The 24,001-nt window shown below is 37.3% G+C and overlaps 1 protein-coding gene across 2 annotated transcripts in view; it reads left to right on the top strand.

Annotated features, from left to right (window-relative positions):
* Window positions 1-24,001, top strand: part of NOX4 (NADPH oxidase 4) — a gene marked incomplete at both ends in the record, with an annotated part of 203,829 nt that overhangs the window by 155,114 nt on the left and 24,714 nt on the right. The window contains 2 exons of one of the 2 annotated variants that reach the window (XM_084230444.1): window positions 17,398-17,517; window positions 19,576-19,684. In XM_084230444.1, coding sequence (XP_084086570.1) covers window positions 17,398-17,517; window positions 19,576-19,684 — 229 coding nt within the window. The remainder of the gene's footprint in view (window positions 1-17,397; window positions 17,518-19,575; window positions 19,685-24,001) is intronic. The other variant, XM_084230445.1, reaches the window with a different exon arrangement.

Below are 24,001 nucleotides of genomic sequence, written 5' to 3'. Positions count from 1 at the left end.
TTTTCCTCTTATTACTGCTTTTGCTGCATCCCATACATTTAGGAAATTGTTGTCCTCCTTGTCATTCAATTCAAAGAATATTTTAATTTATTCTTTGATCTCCTCATTAGTCCTGTGGTCTTCTAATAGTGTGGTTTTCAATCTCCATGAGGTAGGAGAGTTCCTTACCTTCTTTTTATGGTTTATTTCTTGTTTGATGCCTTCATGGTCAGAAAAGATGGTTGGTATGATTTCAATCTTGGTGTATCTGTTGGTGTTTGTCTTGTGTCCCAGTGTGTGATCGATCCTGGAGAATGATCCGTGTGCGCTTGAGAAAAATGTGTACTCCGTTATTTTTGGGTTTAGTGTTCTATAGATGTCTGTTAAGCCCAAGCGCTCTAAGTCCTTATTTAGAGCTTTAGTGTCTTTACTTATTTTTTGTCTCGTTGATCTATCCATTGTTGTTAGTGGTGTGTTGAAGTCTCCCACTACATATGTGTTTTCTCTGATGTTTGTTTTCAGAGATGTCAATAGCTGTCTGATATATTTTGGTGCTCCTTCGTTTGGTGAATATATGTTAATGAGTGTTATTTCTTCTTGAAATGCTGTCCCCTTAATCATAATGTAGTGACCATTGGTGTCTCTTTTTACCTTTTTGAGTTTGAAATCTGTTTTATCTGATATATGTATAGCTGTTCCTACTTTCTTTTTTGGTCCATTTGCTTGTAGGATTGTTTTCCATCCTTTAACTTTGAGTCTATTTTTATCTTTTGTAGCTAAATGTGTTTCCTGGAGACAGCAAAAGTTTGGGTTTTGTTTCTTAATCCAGCCTGCGACTCTGTGTCTTTTTATTGAAGAGTTTAGTCCATTTACATTTAGAGTTAATATTGATAGGTTAGCATCTGTATTTGCCATTGTGTTTGTCTTTCCTTTGATTTTATTTATTTATTCTTTTAATAACCTTTTTTTTGGCCTTCTTTCATTGTTATTCGTCCCTCAGTTTCTGGCTTTAGGATTCCTTGTAGTATTTTTTGGAGTGGGGGTTTAGTCGTAATGAAATTCCAGAGTTTCTGTTTGTCTGGGAAGGTCCTTATTCTTTCTTCATAGAGGAAGGAGAGCTTTGTGGTATAGAGTTTTCTTGGTTGGCATCTGTTCTTTTGGAGTCTGTTGACTATGTCCCTCTACTCTCTCCTTGCCTGTAGTGTTTCTTCGGAGAAGTCTGATGTCAGCCTGATTGGTTTCTCTTTGAATGTTATCTGTTTCTTCCCTCTTGTCAGCTTCATTATTTTTTCCTTGTTCTGGATCTTAGGAGCTTTACTTTTATGTGTCTTGCTGTATTTTTCCTTTCGGTGTGGAAGTTTGGTATTCTTCTTGCTTCTTGTATATCAATTTTCAGCTCCTTCTTCACATTTGGGAATTTCTCTTCAATTATCTCCTTGAATATTTTTTTCTGTTCCTACATCTCTCTCCTCTCCTTCTGGTATTCCTATAATTCTTATATTTCCTTTCCTCATGGAGTCAGATAGTTCCCGAAGTCTTTCTTTGGTCTTTTTCCTTCGTACTTCTCTTTCCTTTTCTGTTTTGGTTCTTTTTATTTCTGTGTCTTCAAGAGTACTTATTCGTTCTTCCATTTCATCTATTCTGCTTTCATTGCTTTTCCAAGATTTCTTTAGTGCCTCCATTAATTCTGTGATATCCTGCGTTTCTTTTACTTCCCTCTTTAGGGACTCAATTTCATTCTTCTGATCGTTGATTATTTTTCCCTTATCATTGTTTTCCTTTATGAATTCTGTCATGTTTTTAATCATTTCAATTTTAAATTCTATTTCTGGAAGACTCAGAAGTTCTTCCAAGTTACTGTTGTTGCTTCTGGGGGTTGGTTTTCTTTTTGTGGTGTGCTTTTTTCCTGAGGAGTTGCTAGGTTGCATGTGGTTCTTCTATTCCCTACTGTCTGTTTTCTAATTTGCTGTACGCATTGGGACACTGTGTTGCTGGGACTGGCCAGCATCTTGGGTGAACTTCTCCACTCCACTCTGGCTCCTCTGAGAGCCATATGTAGGTTTCAAGCAGTCTTTACTGAAGAAAGGTCCCTGTTCTAAAATGCTGATGCAAAGGCACACACCCCTGCGTGCCTGGTCTGCCCCGGCAGTGGGTTCCCACTCCCCCTCTGGGCTCGGACTGCAGGCCAGAAGGGGCCTGGCATTGTCGAACTTCCCAGCTCACATCTGGCTCCTCAGGGAGCCTTCCACTGGTATCAGGCAGTATTTACTGAAGAAATGTCCCTGTTCTAAAATGGCAATGCAGGACGCATTCCCCGCGCGCCCGGTCTCAGGCACACTCTTCTGTGCGCCCGGTCTGCCCTGTCCGTGGTTGCCGGCTCCCCCTCTGGGCTTGGACTGCTGGTCAGAAGGGGTCTGGCGTGGGCAAACTTTCCAGCTCACCACTGGCTCCTCCAGGAGCCTTCTGCTGGTTTCAAGCAGTCTTTTCTGAAGAAAGGTCCCTGTTCTATGGGGTGTTGGTGATTTTTTTTTTGGTCGCTAGGTGGCGCCAGAGATCTCTCCTAGTGTTTTTGAGGAGCTGTTTTTTTCACCCCGTGGGATGGGGAACAGAGTGGGAGTGGTGGGAAAAGCCTCAATGGCTTTGTATGCTGTGTCTGCCTTGTGACCCACCATTGTGGGGAACCCATGCCCCAAATTTTGTGCCCCGGGTCTCAGTGTCAAAGCCCTCAGGTCCAGGACGCGGGGTGAAGCCCAGTTCAGTGTCCGCAGAAATGGTTCCTTTTGCACCCCGCTCCCGTGCCCAGGCGCCTGGTTTCTGATTACTCAGGGAGGGACATTCACCTCAGTGAGGGCCCCCACACATCTCCCTGCAAGCCTAGGTCGCAGGCACAGAGACCTGGGCAGCTGCGATCCGCGTTTGCTTTTCAAGCGTGCTGCTTTCCCGCACAAGCTTACAGGCTGGCCTTGGGCTGTGTGTAGGTCTCCGGTGGCAGTCTTTGTTTTTCTCTAATGGCGCCTGGAGCCATTCGCTCACCTCCGCGGCGAATCCTGCAGGGTTCTCCACAGCTCCAGTTCATGGGGTGTGGTGGCTGAAATAATTCCTTTCCATTCACAGTCCTGCTTGTTGCGTAGTTTGTTCTTGTTGGTTGTTTTAGTTTTTTGTTTTTTTCCTCCTTTCTGTTGGTCAGAGAGTGCCAGTTGGCACTTTGTGCTTTTGTTGTAATTTTGAATGGGATAATTTTTCATTTCTTTCTCCTCTAACTTGTTGTATGCATAAAGACACACAAGTTATTCATTTACAAATTAATTTTTACAAATTGATTTTGAAACATGCCACTTTAGTGTTTTGATTTGTTATTTCAGTTCCTTTTTAGTAGAGTCTTTATGGTTTTCCAAGTGTGGATTTTCCTTGTAGCATTTTCATGTCATCTGCAAATAGTGATAGTTTTAATCTCAGTTTGGATTTTGCCTATGTGTGCAGAGCAGGCAATAGAATTAAGTAAATTGAATACACTAATAAAATCCACAGCATCACTTGCTAGAAAAGTAAAGTAGTTCAATTTTCTAAATTGCTGATATGCATATTCTTAAAACTAAAGAAATTTAAAGTAATAAATAGGTACACATAAAATTACAACAGATAGAAACTCAAGGCCTGAATGAAATATGTAATTTTAAAAAGAATAAATGTCCTGGATTCCAAATATGAAGACATGGCAGATTATATCTCTGTATCAGATAGAAATTGAAATGATCATAAATATGAAATTTACAGAGACAGGATAAAATATAGAAAGGCAAGTCAGAGTGATACCAGAGAGCTCAGAAACCTGGTGAAAGAGAGATAGAAAAAACAGAAAAAAATAATGAGCTCAGAACTATAATTTATGAAATGAAAACAGACACTGAATCTTCAAATAAGAAAATGGCAGCAGTTCAGGATGTAATGATCTTAATAAATGAGACTAAGAGCACTAGAGAAAACTATGGAAACCTAATAGACCAAATGAAGAATCAGTGTTTGACCTAAAAGATAGAAATGCACAATTGACCCAGGTGGGAAAAGAAATAAATTATATGTGAAAATAAAAATGAAGAAGCACTAAAAGAACTATCTGACCCCATTAGAGCATGCAACATAAGGATAACCCCAGAGAGGGGGGAAAATGGCAGAAGGTAATTGATTATTCATAAAAGTAATAGAGGAAAACTTCCCAAACATGTCAAATGAGCTAAGCATACAACTCATGAAACTAAAAGACACTGGGCTATCTAAAGGCAGTGAGACCTGTACAGAGTAGCAAGAGAACAAGATAAAAAAGAATAATAAAGAAGGTAGTTTGGGGAAAAAAGAAGTTAATTTATAGATATTTCCATCAGGTTCTCTTTGGATTTCTCATGAGGAACTCTACAAAACACAGAGATTTAAATGACATATTCAAAATACTCAAAGATAAAGCCTTCCAACCAAAAATGCCTTATCCTACAAAACTCTGTTTCAGATATGTGAGAAGCAATACTCTTCCCTAACAAACAAAAGCTGAAGGATTTGGCCAACACTGATCTCCCCTGCAAGAAATATGTAAAGGAACTCTCCTATTTAATTAAAAAACAAAAGAAAGTCCAAAAAAAGTTGAGCTAGTAAGTAAATAGAACTAGAAAATAAAGACAAAATTGTAGTAGCTATAATTACTTCTAATGTAAGTGAGCTAAACTCAACAATCAAAAGTTATAGAATGGCTAAATAGATTAAAAACAAAAGCCCAACAAGATAGATTGATCTATATATAGCTATATAGAGTTATATAGATGTGTTCCTGACAGAGACTTACTTAAGCTATAAAGACAAACATAGACTTAAATTAAAGGAATGGATACTGGTATTGCAAACTGATGGAAAATTTAACTAGGTAATCACTGCTATATAGATAAAATAGACTTGTAGCCAAAAAAGCTAGTAAAAGACGTTATGTGTTTATAAATGGATCAATAGAAGAGGAAAACATAACAATTATCAATTTATATGCACCCAGTATAACAGCACAAAAATTCATAAAGCAAATTATTAACAGACCTAAAGAAATTATACAAGCATCACAAAACTGAAAACTACAAGTAGTTTCACTGAAGCACATAGATGGAAAAGTTCTTTTTTTAATTAATATTTTATTTTATATAATTGTTACATCATTTTTTTCATTTTTGCACAATGTATGCATTTTCATTTTGATTATAGTCCCCATACAATTGCACCCCCCCTTGTTTTGACCCTAGTCCTTCCTCTCCCCTTCCCTCCCACCCCTGTAATGTGTCTTTGGTTTATAGTTGCTTGTTGATTTTGATTTTTACTTTGTATTAATTAGTCTTTTTCCTGGTCCCTTATTTAGATTTTCTAAATTCCTGCTATGAGTGAGACCATCTGGTATTTTTCTTTTTCTTTCTGACTTATTTCGCTGAGCATGATCCCTTCTAGCTCCATCCATGTTGCTGCAAATTGCATGTTTCTCTTTTTTGATTGCTGAGTATCAATAAAAAAAATCTTTTTTGATTTTGCTGAGTAAAATTCCACTGTGTATATGTACCACATCTTCTTGATCCAGTCATCTATTTTTGGGCATTTGGGTTATTTCCAAAGCTTAGCTATTGTAAATAGTGCTGCTATAAACATAGGCGTGCACGTGCCCTTTGGAATTAATGTTTCTGTGTCCTTTGGGTAAATACCTAGGAGTGGAATTGCTGGATCATATGGAAACTCTATCTTTACTAGGTCAAGAAATCTCTACACAGCTCTCCATAGTGATTGAACCAGTTTGCACTCCCACCAACAGTGCAGGAGAGTTCCTTTTTCTCCACAACCTCACCAACATTTGTTGTTGCTAGTTTTTTTTTTTTTTTTTAGTATGTGCCAGTCTCACTGTCGTAAGATGGTGTCTCTTTGTAGTTTTGATTTGCATTTCCCTGATTACAAGTGATGTTGAACATTTTTTCATATGTCTGTTGGCCATTTGCATTTTAGATGGAAAACTTCTTGATGATATATTTAGCAAGCCAAATTTGGCAATACATTAATACTATGACAAAGCGGTATTTATTCCATAGATGCAAGGATAGTTCCAACATAGACAAATTAATAAATGTGATACACCACATCAAAAAAAGGGCAAAATTCATGTGATCATTTCAAAATATCAGAAAAACACTTGACTAGATTCAACATCCTTTTATGATAAAAACCTTCAACAAAATTAGTAATGGAACATGACAAATGCCTTTTACAACAAAACCACAGTCAACATGCTTTACAGTAAAAAACTGAAAGCTTTTACTCTACAATCAGGAAGAAGACAAGGATGTACACTCATCGCTAATCACCAATATAGTGCTGGAAATCCCAGAAAGAGCTATTCCATAAGAAAAGTTACTCTACATTCAAGTTAGAGAGGAAGAATTAAAACTCTGTTTGCTTATGTTGTCATAATATATGTAGAAAATGACAGACTCCAGTATAAAGCAATTTGAAATAATTAATATAGTAAACTGGTAGACACAAAATTACTGTCTGTTGCATTTCTATATGCAGAGAGTGAACTAACACAATAAGAAGTAAGGAGGATAATCCTATTTACAAATGTATCAAAAAGAGTTAAATATCTTTTGGTAAATTTAACCAAAGGAGTATTTATATACTAAAATCTATAAAAATACTGAAAGAATTAATAGACACAAAGAAATGTAAAGGTATCCCATCCTAAAATGGCTGTATTGCCTAAAGCAATATACAGATTGAATGCAATACCTGTTAAAATATCAGTGGCATTCTTCACAGAAAATACAACACAAAATCATGAAATACCTTTGGAACAGCAACAGATCTCAAATAACAAAACACTCCTGGGCCTCTCCTGTTGGCACAGGCACTTGAGCGCCATGCTGTGAAGCTGTCTGCAGCCTCTGCAGGACTGGTTCCATCCCAGCCAGCTGCCAAGGTTCCCACATGGCGCTGCAGACCTCTCCTGTCTCTCCCGCTGCTCCCCTCCACAGTGTATTTTGTCAGTCTGCCTGTTCTGTTTCCTGCTCTGTCTCTGGTGAATCCTCTCACCCTCCCGCACATCTGGCCTATACCCCAGTTCTTGTATAAATAAATAAATAAATCTTAAAAAAAAAAAACAAAAAACACTCCTGAGATTAAAAAAAAAAAACAACAACATGGTATCACTCTTCCTGACTTCAAAATATACTACAAAGTGTTAGCAATTAAAGCAGTCTGGTATTGTAATAAAAATAGATCACTGGAACAGTATTGAGGACCCAAAATAAAACCACTTACATTTATGACAAAACAAACAAACAAACAAACAAAAAAAAAACAAAAACAAGATCTTACAATGTAACCAGGAAATTATTTAATGTCTGGTGCTGGGAAAGCTGAACAATCAAATGCAAAAGAAGGTGTACATGAGTATGCTTACATGATCACATACACAATCAAGGAGTAAGAATATAAGGAGAATTGAGAGCAGGGGCCATTCCATGAATAACATGTATTACCATTTAAAGTGGTTTGGGTTTTGCTGTGAAGATAGCACAGTGAAAGAACATAAGCAAAGGAGTAAAATCACTAAATATGCATTTCTGTAGGTTTATAAAGTCAGAGAGGGGCATCTGGCCCCCACACTGGCTCATTAACAATTTTACATTCAGGAGGGAAGTGATAAAGGATCTTTATTGCAGTCATAATAACAGGAAGAGGAGGTAAGTGTCTGAAAATGTTATGCAGCACAGTCAACAGAATGTGGTAACAGGTGAGGGAAGAGGGGAATGAAGACAGGCAGGTGGAGAAGGAAGAGGGAGCAGGTGGAGCTTTTTACTTGGGTCATATCTTGGCATTCTGGCCTCATGACGAGGGCAAATGACAGAACTATCTTGACATTTTTTTTGTTTCTTTTTAAAAATTTTAAAATGTATTTATTTTCTTACACCATTGTTTGTTTTTTTGTATGATAACTGGCCTCTCCCCTCAGGTTTAGTCCCCATAGTTGGCCCCCACAATATCACCTGTGACCCATCACTATATCACCTTGTTCTCTTCCCTCCTTTGCTGTATGCCAAGGATCTGTGGTCAGTGTGGGAGATTTTTTTTCCTGCTGTCTTTTGCTTGATTTCTCTATATTCCACATATAAGTGAAACCATCTGATATTTATCTTTTTCCTTCTGACTTATTTTGGTTGGCATAATCCCTTCCAGCTCCATCCATGTTTCTGCAAATGACATGAGTTTATCTTTTTTGATCGCTGAATCACATGCCATTGTGTATTTGCTGTTTCAAATGGAAGTAATGATAGTGCTAAAGGGAAAACTTCCTTTTTCTCCCTTACGCACACCAAATATGTGCAGGTTTTTTCTCCACACCAGTGTCAGCTGGGTGTGTTTTAATTTTATTCCACTTACCCATTGGTTAAGGAGTCAGTCCATAAGACTTTCCAACCCTATTTCTGTCTTATTTGACCACAGATTTGAGGTTTCCATGACCCCCTCTTTCAATCTGGTCATTTGCTAGAATGGCTGCTAGAACTCATGGGAGCACTAATGTTTGAAAAATATTATATAATAAAGGATACAGGTGAACAACCAGATGAAGAGGTATGTAAATGAGGACTAGAAGGGTTCATGACAGGAGCTTCTGTCCCTAAGGAGTTGGGATGCACCAACTCCTGGCATGTAGATGTGTTCACCAACTTGGAAGATCTCACCCCCCATGCCTTTGGGTTATTTTATGGAGGCATGATCAACTGCCAATTTTCTAGCCTCTCTCCCCTTCACAGAATATAGAAGGTGCACTTGAAAGTTCCTAACTTCTAATCATGGTTTTGTCTTTTTGTTGACCAGAACTGTTGAGGGGCCTGACCAGAACTGTTGAGGGGCCCACCCAAAACTGCCTCTTTAGAACAAAAGACACACCTATCACTGAGAAAATTTCAAGGGATATATGAAATCTGTGCCAAATGCTCTGATCACACAAACCAAAGATCTTCAGAGCTCAGTGCCAAGTACCAGGGTCAAAGATTAAATACTAGAATAAAAAAAAAAACTCACCCTTGATTTACCAGGGATAGAGACCTATTAGAAAAATAGATAGATAGATAGATAGATAGATAGATAGATAGATAGATAGATAGATAGATTAGACACAAACATATAAATATACAAATGATAAAAAATACTTTTCCTCTAATGTTGCTTTGAAAAATGCATAGTGCTTGACATAATTCTGCCTGGTAAAATTGTGATAGTTAAATAAATTGATGTAAAACACATTTGCAAATGTGAATTCCCCTCACCATCCTCATTCTTGTTCTCTTCTGACTGTTCTCAAAGTTATCCCTTGTCTTACGACAGGGTATGTTTCTACCACATGACCACATGGTCTGCTTTAGTGCCTTCACTACAGTCTAGATCCTGCCAAAAGGACTCATTGTTCTGGCTGGCAAAGGTGGCTGTGGATGATGGGATCAGGTGGCTGTGGGTGATGGGGTAATGTGTGTGAATACACTCACTTTCTGTGAGTGTGAGTGATGGGGGCTGTTTGAGTAGTTTTCAATTACAGCTTTTCTTAATATTATTCTGATGTTTCAGTATTATCCTTCATTAGATAATTGCTCTCTCTTTTATTTCATCCTTAAATGTTTTCTTTTTTATAGTAAGTGACATTTCAATACTCAAAGTACAAGAGATCTACAATAATTGATATTCTGACTAGAGTGTGGAATGTAGTAATGAGGATTCCCAATGCTTTTGATATTCACAAATTTAGAAAAACAAGATGTCAGAGTTTGATTGGTCTCTTAGTAAGGAAGGAAGTAGTTCCCAGTCCCTGGGCTGAGATTTACAAGTGAAAACTCTGCAATCAAGACTATAAAATCAAAACAGAGGCATGGCTAAAATTGAGAGGACCCTGGTCCACCTGGCTCACCTATATATGTCAAGAAACACTGGTTAGTGTAGGACTAATGGACAAGGGATAAGGATGCCTCAATACCAAGGGAGAGAAGGACTCATTCCAGACTCAGAGAATTTGTTCAAGCACAGGGCTAAATGAGTCCATAGCTTAGAGGTCAGCCATCAAGAATCTGAGAACTATCGATGAAGTAGACAATTTCAAGGTGCTAAAGTGTAAGCCCTTGATGACTCAGTCAGAATTCCAAGAAGCACACATCAGTGGAAGTGGTTTTTCAAATACTTTATTCATGTTTGTGAATGCATTAGATAGTAACCACACATTAGTTACAGAAATTTCTTAGCCCGCTGTTGGTCAACTCCTTTCCTTAAGTTGTTTCTAAAATACAAGCAATGAGGACTACCACACACCACCTCGCACTGTCTTACCTCACATATTAAGGGATGACCCTGCTCGCCATGTTTGACACCTCACCACCTGGCCCCTTCATTCCCCGTCCTCCTTACATGCTCTGCAATGACAGCATTTGACATGGTATATTGTTAGAAACACCGACCTTACCCATACTTTATTATTAACTAAGAAAAGCTGGGAGTAGGCCTGACACTGTGTTTTAACAAGACTCCCAAGAAATCCTGATGCACACTGACATGTGGAGACCATTAAAGCAAGAGAGAAATATTTTGAAAACTATCTCAGCCTGTTTAACTTCCTCCTACTTGTTCTTTTCAGGGTTATAATTCTTTCTAAATTGGAAATACTATCCTCTTAGGGGAAACAGTTCAGTATATCCATCCTTTTCCTAGATAAGGGAAAAATTGTTAGATGAAGGATGGCCCCTACTATTTCCTACCAGAAACAGGATTTTTCGGAAGGTCCTTTGTACAATATTCCCCTTTCAGATAGTTTTGCCTCTAAACAAACAAACAAAAAATATAATTGCCTATAATGATTAATATGTGATCCTTAAGAAAATAAGTTTGGAGTTAGATTCACAAGGTACTTAATAATAGCATCCCTTTAATATAAGGGTGTCCTTGAGAAAATTGCTTAACATTTTTGAGATTTAGTTTTCACTCCAATAAAAGAGAGAGATTACATGGTCTTTTGAAAATTGTTCTGTGGATTAGGAATGGAATGGAATGGGGTTCCTGACCAGATGATATATTACTAGGTGTTTGCCCTGCTATGTAGATAGGTTTCTTTAATAGAAAGATTATTTCTGGTAATATCCCTAATTTTGGGTAATTTGTCCAATCTTGATTCTTCTTAGTAGTTAAGGGAGTCATAATAGTTTCATTTTAATCCAGTGCAGTCATTTTAGCTCAAAAGGAGCCACATGCTAAAGTGCCACATCTTGGAAGACCTTTTCTGGATACATTGGTGACACCTGTCTAAACATGTTGGGAAAGCCTGTGCTTCCCAAGTAGAAAGAACAGAGGACGTAAAAGATGCATGCAAACTGAGCCAGCATTCCTTTCAAAGAACTTCTCAGAAACCCAATCCAAAACTACTCCTGACATATAATTGGCCTAAACTCAATCTATGGCAGTCAGCGTTTGTATGAAAAGGTAGGAATTATAGTTCATTTGTTTTTTTAGAAGATACATTACTTAAGCACACTCCCAAATTGGGAATGAAGAAGGAAAAATACATGGTATTAGCTAAATTAGCCCACTGAAACCTGAAAGTAACTAGCAAAATACTTATTCTTTACATCAATTTCTATGTATAAAGGATGTCATTGAGGTTCAAAATATAGGTAACTTGTTCAAAGTCATACAGCAACAAGCTGATGAAGGCATTATTTAAAGTGAATTTGAGAGCGTATGCATTTTAATTTACTATTTTATTTTTTGGTTTTAATTTTCTTCCATAAATTTTGTTTAATTGTACATTCAGGCTCCAGCTTTCCTCCTACTTGAATTTTTAAAGACTGATATATGCTGCTAAAACTTCTGTCATATAGCTAATTGCTATGAAAGATTTGAGAACAGAAAAACTGACCCTACAATAGGCATTCTCACCCATAATGAATGAAGTCTCAACTATTATTCAAGCTCTAAAGTCAAAAAGCAAATAAACATGTTGAGCTTTTTGTTTACTCTTTCAGTACTTTCTTTCAATACATATTTGTGTAGTGCATATTATGTTCCAGTGACTGGAGATAACAGGGCTGAACTATTTGGCATTACATTGTGATTTTCTTGGGTTGTTGAATGAACAGTAAATTCCAAGGAGGAGATCTAATGGTGCTTAAACTAAAGTAGGATTAGCTGTAGTTACAAAGGTATGTTTAATTCTTATAGTTTTTTTATTTATTTCCAAATCACTTTCATATGCAGTATTTGTCTGACTTCTATGAGGTTTACCTATTTATTAAGAACCTCCAATCAATTGATTACTAAGAGTAGAAATTATAATGAAAGTTATAAGGAAAGAAACATGTCATGGAGTGACATTTTTGGTTTCTCTATGTTGGCGTTTTTCACCACATGGAAGTGACACCATCTAATTTTTGTCTTTCTCTTTCTGACTGATTTCACTTCCAGATACATCCATATTGCCACTAATTGTATACATTTATCTGCTTTGATCACTGAGTAGTATTTAATTGTGTATATATACCATTCTTTTTGATCCATTCATCTGTTTTCAGGCATTTAGGTTATTTCCATGTCTTGGCTATTGTAAATAATGCTGCAATAAATATGGGAGTGCAGGTTTCCTTTTGTGGTTTTTTTTTTGTGTGTGTGTGTGTGTGTGTGTGTTCTTTGGGAATATTCCTAGGAGTAGAATAGCTGAGTCATATGGCAGTAATTTTTAGTGTTTTGAGGAACCTCCACTCAGCTCTCCATAGTGATTAGGCCAGTCTAAAGGTTTCCCCCCACCCCCACACCCTCAGCAGCTCTTCTTATTTGTGTTTTTCATATGCGCCATTCTCACAAGTGTGAAGTGGTATCTCATTGTGGTTATAATTTGCATTTCCCTGATAATAAGTGGTAATGAACACTCATATGTTTGTGATCATTTCAGTTTCTTCTTTGAAGAAGCGCCTATTTAACACTTCTGCCCATTTATTGATTGAGTTGTTTAATTCTGTTGAGTCTGTGAGTTATTTGTAGATCTTTTGATATCAACCCCTGATCAGATACACAATGTGCAAATATTTCCCCTGATTCAGTAGGGTGTCTCTTCATTTTGGATAGTCTCTTTTGCTATACAGAAGCTTTTTAGTTTTATGTAGTCCTAGTTGTTTATATTCTCTTTTTGTTTTCCTTGCTGCTTGAGACAAGCCCTCATAGATGTTTCTGAAGTTAATGTCATGAGTGTATTGCCTGTTTTGGTCTCTGTATTTTATGATTTCGGGTCTTTTATCCATTCCCTTTTATCCATTTTTGTTGATTTTTGTGTACAGTTTGAGATATCAATCTATTTTCATTGTTTTGTATGTGGCAGTTGAGTTTTCTCAGCACCACTTGTTGAGATTTTCCTTGTTCCAATGTATACTTTGCTCCTTTGTTATAGATTAGTTGTCCATAAATGAGTTATTTTTATATGGCCTCTCAATTCTATTCCATTCATCTGTGTATCTGTTTTTCTTCTAGTACAATGCTGTTCTAATTACTTTGGCTTTATAGTATAGTTTGAGTTCAGAAGTGTGATACCTCCATGCTTTCTTGTCATATGATTTGATTATTTTTTTCTTTATTTATTTTTATGTATCTGGTGAGTTATGTCGATTGATTTTTTAAAAGATTTATTTATTTATACATACAAGAACTGGGATCCAAGGAAGAGGTGAGGGAGAGTGAGAAGACTCACCAGAGACAGAGCGGGAAGCAAAACAGGCAGACTGACTGAAGTACACTGCAGAGGGGAGCAGTAGGCAAGACAGGAGAGGTCAGCCGTGCCATGTGGTATCTCCCTGACCAGCTGGGATCGAACCTGCTCTGCAGAAGCTGTGGACAGCTTCACAGAGCTGCTTTCAACCACTTGTGCTACCAGGGAGGCCTGTTGATTGATTTTTGGATGTTCTATCATCCTGTGTCCCTGGTATGAATCCCACTTGTTCATGATGCATAATTCTTTTAATACATTATTTTATTCAATTTGTTAAGAATTTATTCATGATTTTAGCATCTATGTTCATTAGAGAGATTGGTCCATAGTTTTGGTTTCTGTGTTGTCTTATTTGGTTTGGTATTAGTATGATGTTGGCCTCATAAAATATATTTGGAAATATTGCTTTTTCTCATAGTTTGAGAGTTTGAACAGGTTAGGTATTAGTTAATCTTTCAGTGTTTTTGGATCTTGTGTATGAAATCATCTGGTCCTGGAATTTTATTTTTTAGAAGAGTTTTGATACTCTTTCAATTTCTTTGTTGTAATGGTTTTGTTCAGGTTTCTGTTTCTTTCTTATACAGTCTTGGGTGAGTGTATAATTCTAAGAAATTGTCCATCTCATCTAGATTGCTGAAATTGTTTGTATATAGTGTTTGTGGTAATGTTTATTATCCTCTGATTTCTGCCATGTCTGTTGTAGTTTTTTCTCTTTCATTTATGATCCAGTTTGAGTTTTCTAACTATTTTTCTTTGTAAATCTATTTAGATCTTTATTTATTTTATAAAAAAACAGATTTGTGTTTCATTGATCTTTTGGACTTTTTGATTTCTATTTCATTTATATCTTCTTTATTTATTCTTCCTTCAACTGGTTTTGAACTTTTTGTTCTTTTTCTAGTTTCTGAGGTGAGAGATTAGGGTAATTATTTGGGTTCTTTCTTGTTTATTGATGTAGACCTGTATTGCTGTAAGTTTCCCTCTAATATGTTCTGGAAAATTTTTGTCTAATGTGTTTGTCTCAAAAATTTTTGTCTAATGTGTTTGTCTCAAAAATTCTTTGATTTTCTCAATAGTCCACTGATCTCTCAGTAGTGTGTTATTCAGCCTCCACATATTGGAATTTTCCCTTGTTTTCCTTTTGTAGTTTAGTTTGATACCTTTATGGTCAGAGAAGATATTTGGTACAATTTCAGTCTTCATGTATTTGCTGATATTTGTCTTGTGACCCAGTATGTGGCTAATCCTAAAGAATGATATATGTGCCTTTGAGAAAAATATGTATTTGGTATGTTTTGGGTGTAGCTTCCTATAAAGGCCTGCTTATTCTATATGCTCTAGATTTTAGGCTAACTAAATAAAATCTATTCATTCGCTTATTTTATTTGTGTACTTTTTAAATTTTCTGTCTCATTGATTTGTCCATTAGTGAGAGAGGGATATTGAATTTTCATACCATAAATGTATTTTCTTCAGTGTTTGTTTTCAAATTTGGTAGTAATTGTGTAATGCGTTTTGGTGCTCCTTCTTGTGGTGAGTATATGAGTGTTATGTCTTCCTTGTGTGTTGTTCCTTTGCTGATTATATGGTGTCCATGCATATCTTGTCACCATTTTTTTTTTTTTTAAAGACCAAGGTAACTTTATTATTTTTTTTTAAAGATTTATTTATTTATTTATACAAGCACTGGGTATAGTCAGAAGTGTGGGACGGTGAGAGAATTTGCCAGAGCCAGAAAAGGGAGCAGAGCAGGCAGAAGGACCGAAGTACACTACTGGGGGGAGCAGCGGGCAGCAGGAGAGGTCTGTGTGCCATGCGGGACCCTCCTCCAGTGGCCGGGGAGCAGCTGGGGATCGAACAGGCACCGCACAGGCTGTGGGCAGCTTCGCAACCCAGCGCTTAACTGCTGTGCCACCGGGAAGGCCCTCTTGTCACCATTTTTAGCTGGAAGTCTATTTTATCTGATATAAGTATGGCTGTCCAGGCTTTCCTCTGGGCGCCATTTGCCTGTACAATTTTTTTCTAATCCTTCACTTTCAGTCTATTCTTATATTTGAACTTAGGTACATTTTCTGGAGGCAGTAGAAGGTTAGATTCTGTTTCCTAATTCAACAAGATACTCTATGTCTTTTTGTTGGTGAGTTTGGCCTATTGATGCTTACAAAGATTATTGATGTGTTGCTTTCATTGTCTTCATAGTTTTTTTTTTTTAAGAGTATTTTTTTTTATAGAGGCATGTTTTTATTTATTTATTTATTATATTTGTTTGTTTGTTTTGTTTATACATGCACTGGGTACAGTCAGAAGCGCGGGAGGGTGAGAGAATTCACCAGAGCCAGAGTGGGGAGCAGAGCAGGCAGAAGGACCGAAGTACACTGCTGAGGGGAGCAGCGGGCGGCAGGAGAGGTCTGCGCACCATGTGGGATCCTCCTCCGGTGGCCGGGGAGCAGCCGGGGATCGAACCGGAGCTGCAGAGGCCGCGGGCAGCTTCGCAACCCAGCGCTCAACCGCTGCGCCACCGGGGAGGCCCGTCTTCATAGTTTTTTGATTCTGCTTAATTCCTTGGTCAGATTTTTGTGTTCATTGCTGTTTTTGGTTTAAATCCTGAAACTTTGAATATTTCTTGGAGGGAGGTTTTGATGGTTGTAAAGTTTTTTGTTTGTCTGAGAAGGTTCTTATTTCTCCCCCATATAGGAATGAGACCTTTTCAGGATAAAGTATACTTGGCTAGCATTTTGTCTTGGGGTATTTTGAATATGTCAGTTCATTCTATCTTTGCCTATAATATTTTGTTAGAGTACTTCAATGTTAGCCCTATTAGTTTTCCATTAGAGCTTATCTATCTCTTCCCCCGATAAGCTTCATTATTTTTTCTTTGCCTTGAACTCTTGGAAGCTTTACTACTAGATTTCTTTCTGAGGATTCCTTTTTATTTAGTTTTCTGTGTTTGTATGTTTATTTTGGTCTTCAAGTTTGGGAAGTTTTCCTCAATTATTTTCTTTAATAGTTTTTCAGTTACTGCCTCACTCTTCTGAGAGTCCTTATTGTTATATTTTTCCTTTCCTCATGATGTCAGATAATTCTAAGTGTTTATTCATTCTTTCTCTTTTCATTTTTTTAAAAGATTTATTTATTTTTTTTTTTTATACAAGAACCGGGGAACAGGCCAGATGTGTGGGAGGGTGACAGGATTCTCCAGAGACAGAGTGGGGAGCAGAACAGGCAGACTGACTGAAATACACTGCTGAGGGGAGCAGCGGGCGAGTCAGGAGAGGTCTGCTGTGCCATTTGGGTAGCTCCCTGGCCAGGAATCGAACTTGTGCTGCAGTGGCTGTGGATAGCTTCATAGTGCTGTGTCTTAACCCCTTGACCACTATCTGTCATGATCCTATACACACTTCTCTGTATGTTTCACTTAAAATATGCTTAGAAAATATGTACTTGCTTTAATATTGACATTTCATAATCATTTCCTTTTTCTTAGGTTTATCATTATGAGATACAATAAAGTAAAGCCTGAGCTATCACAAAGCCTTAAATTTGGCTTTTGCATGTTTTCTACATATTCTAAAAAATTATCTTATTTTTATTTTTCCAACCTTTGTCTTCCTTCTCCACAGACTCTACATTGATGGTCCCTTTGGAAGTCCATTTGAGGAGTCACTGAACTATGAGGTCAGCCTCTGTGTGGCTGGAGGCATTGGAGTAACTCCATTTGCATCAATACTCAACACGCTGCTGTATGTCATTTTGATCAAATTCATTAGTTCACATAAGGAACTGTCAATATTGATGGCATCTCTCTTTTAGTATGAAGTCATACCTTATAGAATCCTTCTACTTGTTGTTCATGGAACTCCATTTACTCATTGATAATGCCTAATATGTGATATATGACTTTCAGCATACTCTTTTGTGAAATCTTTCAGTATCACAACTGTGTATTTCTCTTTCTTTCCTCCATTAGAGGCATTCCCACAAGCCTTCATTTTTCTACTTACTCATCAGTAGTATATGGCACTACTCATTCATTCAGCCAATACCTTGTGCAAAGCACCTATGTGCTTATCCATCTTATAAAGGCTGGTAATATAAAAATAATTGAAACAGAATCCCTGTACTTAAAAAAAAAAATTAAAATGGGGCAGCTAGAAAATAAACCACTGAAAATTTCATCAGAACATTTCACTATTTCATATTGGGACTATGATATAAGTAAGAGAGATATACAAGATATAGAAATCAAAGGCCAAGTTAATTATTGATATTTTGTCAGGATAAGGTTCTCTAAGATATTAATATATATGTTCCCTTATTCTGTTATTCAGCAATGTTATGACTAATGGAAGAAAAGAAATTTCAAAGTGAGATTGCAAACCAAGAAATACATTTCAGTTATTTTAATTCTAACATTAAAAGCAAAAATATGAATTGATTAGTAATATTTGTCACAACACAAATAAAATGACAGGAAGTTACTCTTAAATCCCTTTCATTCACTTTTTTTTTTTAAGATTATTTATTTATACAAACACTGGGAAATGCAGAAGGGTGAGAGAATTCACCAGAGCCAGAACGGGGAGCAGAACAGGCAGACTGACAAAATACACTGCTGAGGGGAGCAGCGGGCACAGCAGGAGAGGTCTGCTCACCATGTGGGACCCTCGCCGGTGGCCAGGAATCGAACTGGTGCTACAGAGGCTGCGGGCAGCTTTGCAACACAGCACTCAACCACTCTGCCACCGGGGAGGCCCCCTTCCGTTCACTTTTCAAGATGATAAAATTAAATTAAACATTTTTTTATGCAGTACTTAAAAATAAATAATTTCAAGCAATGTGTTTGAAAATATTTTATTTAAACTTAAAATACTTGTATCTTCTTAGAAACATATCCAATATGTTGCAAGTTATTTGGACAGCTAAAGTTAAGGAAAGGGAGGAATATTTTCTTAACCACAAACCTACTTCATAATTATAAATGGAAATCCAGATTTGGGATTATGAGTTTCAGAAATGCTTACATAGTAGGTGGTTGTGAAATCTCTTTATTTTTAAGAAAAGGAAAAAAACAACCAACTATCTGGAATGGTTTTGGCTATTTCTGGGTATTTCTGGGAAATCAGGGTAAGACCATTGGAGCCCCATAGAGTGACTGAGTGCACTAAAAATAGAAAAAAATAAATTCTTAGATTCATGGCTGATATTTTGTTGCAGCAGTTTAGTTGCTTGCCTAAAACTAGAAATAGGTGATGTTTATATAATATCACAAGAATAAACACTTAAATTCATGGTGTCTATCCTGTCTTTGTTTTTTTTTTTTTTTTAAAGATTTATTTATTTATTTATTTGTTTATACAAGCACTGGGTACAGTCAGAAGCACGGGAGGGTGAGAGAATTCACCAGAGCCAGAGCAGGGAGCAGAGCAGGCAGAAAGACCGAAGTACACTGCTGAGGGGAGCAGCGGGGGGCAGGAGAGGTCTGCGCGCCATGTGGGACCCTCCTCTGGTGGCCGGGGAGCAGCCAGGGATCGAACCGGCGCTGCAGAGGCTGCGGGCAGCTTCGCAACCCAGCGCTTAACCGCTATGCTACCAGGGGTATCCTGTCTTTGAGTTAGTATGTTGCATTTTAAATTCATCTGGAAGTTATTGTAAGTGCTATATGAGAAGCTACAATGTTAATGGCTTTTTTTCCCCTATTGGTTGCTTACTAATAAGAAACAAATTTTGAAGGATACAGGGATCTTTATTTGTTTTATTTTAGCCATCCTAATCATCATCATGTTACTTTAATTTTAAAGGGATGACTGGAAACCATACAAGCTTAGAAGACTCTATTTCATTTGGGTGTGCAGAGACATTCAATCCTTCCAGTGGTTTGCCGACTTACTCTGTGTGTTGCACAACAAGGTAACATTAGGATTGCGTTGTGTTCCCAGTTTGTAAAATTTCAAAACATAGCTATTTTTTTTTTCAAAATGTCAAAGTAGGAAATTACTTCTGCATCTGCACTTAAACCAGAAAATATGCAGACAAGTATTAAGGAAGAGAGAAAAAAAAAACTTTAACTTAAAAAAAGGAGACAAGTCTATTAATTATTTGGTACACATCTTTTCAGATTTTGAATCTGTATGTATTTATCTATGAATTTTTTTAACATAGAAATAACATAGTGGAATTTCTGTTTGTTAACATGTGTTTTAACATGTATTCATTTGGTTATTGTTGTTTTTGTTTGCATTGTATGTGTATAGATATGATTCAGGCAAATTTATGCACGTAGGATGGTATAGGAAGACAGATAGAGGGAAACATCAGTAGATAAACACTACCACATCTTCCAAACTTTGATTCTAATAGCTCATATCTCTTGTTTCCACCTTTAATATTTCAAATGTACCATCACCAGACTTTTGACACAAGACACTGAATTTCAAAAATCCCAAATTCTTAAGTTTCATTTCTTAGAGGTGAAAATAGGAATTCATTTCCCCTACATTTTTTATATATCTATTAATATAGCTTTATTTTTTCAAGATATACACACAAGTATCTTGTAATATAGTTCAAGATCTTTATTTTTTTTTAAGATTTATTTATTTATTTATACAAACACTGAGTACAGTCAGAAGCACAGGAGGGTGAGAGAATTCACCAGAGCCAGAGTGGGGAACAGAACAGGCAGACTGACGAAATACACTGCTGAGAGGAGCAGCGGGTGGCAGGAGTGTTTTGTCATGCCATGTGAGACCTTTGCTGCTGGCCGGGGATCGAAATGGCACTGCAGAGGCTAAGGGCAGCTTCGCAGTCCAGCACCCAACAGCTGCGCCACCAGGGGAGGCCCAGTTCAAGATCTTTAGATAAAACAAACTCCTCTCTTACTACTTTATCCATCTGTTCTATGTAGCCAGAGATAAACATGTACTATTTATATTTTCCTGAAAATTATTTTTTATACTTATTACTATCATGAATGTTTTTAATAGTAGTGCATATATGTATTTATTTATCTATTTATTAAAATTTATTTATTTATTTATACAAACACTGGGTACAGTCGGAGAGTGAGAGAATTCACCAGAGCCAGAACAGGGAGCAGAGCAGGCAGAAAGACCGAAGTATACTGCTGAGGGGAGCAGCGGGCGGCAGGAGAGCTCTGTGCGCCATTTGGGACCCTCCTCCGTTGGCCAGGGAGCAGCCGGGGATCAACCTGGCACTGCAGAGGCTACGGCAGCTTCACAACCCAGCGCTCAGCCGCTGCGCCACCAGGGAGGCCCAGCATATAGTTTTTTTTTTTTTTTTAACTGCTAAAGAGTATTTCTTATTTTGGATGTTTCTAGTTAATTTAACTATTCCCTACTGATGAAATTTGTTTTTTTTTTATTATAGAGTACTGTAATTAATATCACACATTCCTTTTTGTGTAGATACATTCATTTATTCACTCAATCAGTTAGCTATTCTATCATTCATTAAATATTTACTAACTGCCTTTTATAATCAAAAACTGTTATAGGAGCTGGGCTACATAGGAGATCATAAAAAAAGCTAAGTTTCTGGTCTCAGATGATTTATATTCTAAGTAGGAAAAATAGACAACAAATCAATCAATAAATATCTGATTCTGATTAGAACAAGAGGAGAAAAGAAAATTGGTGTAAAGCAATAGAGAGTAAGCAGTAGAGTATGGTAATTTATATTATGTGTTTGGGAATATTCACCAAACAGTGTTAACTAAACAGATACTTGGGTGACATGAATGAGCAGATTATGCAGATATCTTTTGGGAAAAATAAGCAAAAGGATTCTATTTCACAGGCAAAGACTCTGATATACTAGTTTGCTTGATGGGTTGCAGGAAGTTCAAAGAGGTCTGTATGGACAAAAAAGTCTATGCAAGGGGAGGAATGATATAAGAGAGAATCAGAGAAGTATATTACGGTTGCTTCTGGGTAAAAGATAGATTATATATAGCTTATGGGGGTTAAGCAAGAAGATGTAGACTCAACGGGCAGAGGAAACATAATTGAAAATAGGCATTTAAACAAATATTTGTACACCAATGTACACAACATCATTACTCACAATAGCCAAGAGGTGAAAATAACCCAAATGTTCACAAATGGATTAATAGATGGAGAATATTGCACCAATGGGATATTGTTTAATCTTAAAATTAATGACACTCTGACATGTTACCATATGAATGAAACTTGAAAAGATTATGCTAAGTGAAAGGTCCAGCACAGTAAAGAAAAGGAGAGCCAGGCCAAGCTTTCTCAAAGGAATAGAAAATTGATTGAGCCCTGGGTGGACCTCACAGACTCAAGGTAGGGGTCAGTGAAGTTGCGCATGTTGTTAGGGGGAGGCAGGCTTTTATAGGGTGAGGAGAGGTCAGGTGGGAAACTGGGTTCATATGGCAGGAAAAATTTGTAGGGCGCAAAAAGATTTGTAGGGCAGGGGAGAGTTTCTTTGTCTGAAAAAAGATTTGTAGGGCAGGGGATGGGGGGCAGGTTCATTGTCTGAATCTTCTAGGCAGGCTTCTGCATTCCTGTTCCCAGGTGGGCAGCCCGGTGGGTTTTGCATTCCAGCCTCCTGCATGGACCTTTCACTAAATCATTAAAGCAACCAAAAAAGAAAAAAATGTTATATGATTCCATTGTAGGAGGTACCCAGAGTAGTGTAATTAGAGTTCCAGAGTGTATAATGGTCATTTCTAGAGGTTGGGAGGGATGTGAAAGAAGAGTTTTGGTTTAAGAAGATGAAAGATTCTGGAAATGGATGTTGATGATGGATGTGTAACAATGTGAATGTATTTAACGCCGCTGAAATATTTGTTTAAAAATAAAAACAGTTGAAATGGTAAATTTTACATTATGTATACTTTATCATCATCAATAGTCCAGGCAACTGGGGTCCAACATGGACCTACTAAATCAGGGGAGAAAAAAGGGAAAGATGAGAAGCCATTGGAAGGATTTGGTCTGAGTGATCTGACTATATATGCGTGGGGTGTGTGAAAGTAAAGAGGATTGAAGGACTGCACTTTGCTACAGAGCAGGTGGCACCAACAAAGGAGATTGGTCAGAGTAACTAGTGAGGTAGTAGAAAATCATCAGGGAATTCTTTCGTTGAGGGAGAAAAACCTTTCTTTTTTTTTAATTTATATATATTTTACATCATTGTTCATTTTGCTTTTCCCCCCCTCAGGTGTAATCCCCATAGAATTTCCTTCCCCAGTGCACCTTTGCACCATGACCTCAGTCCCCTGTGCTCCTCTCTCCCTCCCTCTGATATCCCTCTCCCTCCTCTCCTGCAGGATGTCTCTGGTTTATAATTGTCTGGTTTTGCTTTGTTGTGTTTTGTACTGTTGTTATTTTTTACACTGATGTCTTATTGGGTTCCCCTATATTCTTCCTGTAAGTGAAACCATTGGATATTTTTCCTTTTCCTTCCTACTTATTTCACTGAGCATAATTCCTTTAAGCTCCATCCATGTTGCTGTGAATGGTAGTAATTTATCATTTTGATTGCTGAATAGCATTCCATTGTATATATATACCACATCTTCCTGATACCTTACCTATTTTGAGGTATTTGGGCTGTTTCCAGGTTTTACCTACTGTCAATAGTGCTGCAATAAATATAGGGGTGCAGGTGTTCTTTTGAATCAATGTTTTTGTGTCCTTTGGATAGATCCCTAGGAGTGGAATTGCTAGGTCGTATGGTAGCTCCATTTTTAATAGACTGAGGAACCTCCAGATAGCAATGTAGGAGAGTTCATTTTCACCACATCCTCGTCAATATGTGTCGTTGCTAGTTTTTTTTTTTTTTTAATGTGCCATTCTTACTGGCTTAATGTGGTATCTCATTGTGATTTTGATTTGCATTTCCCTGATTGTTATCCTATGGGTAATAAGAGGTTGCAGATTTTAAAATCAGCCCTTAAAAGCTGACCATATAACTGAGGCCTCGAGAACAAGGTAGGGAGAGTACAGGGGTGGTGGAAGCCTCAGACGATATGTGGGTATTTGTGCTGGAGTCAGTACACCTGAGGGGGAAGCAGCAAAATTCTATACTTCAAAAACACTTAGAAGATGTAAGGTGATGGCACTTAAATTTGAAAAACAAAGTAATAAAACCACAATGCAATAGTACCTCACACCCCTGAGACATGCATGTATCAAAATAACCCCAAACAAGTGTTAGAGAAGATGTGGAGAAAAA

This window comes from Talpa europaea (assembly GCF_964194135.1).
Source record: "Talpa europaea genome assembly, chromosome: 1".
Taxonomy (NCBI): domain Eukaryota; kingdom Metazoa; phylum Chordata; class Mammalia; order Eulipotyphla; family Talpidae; genus Talpa; species Talpa europaea.
This window is presented reverse-complemented; position numbering and strand designations above follow the sequence as displayed.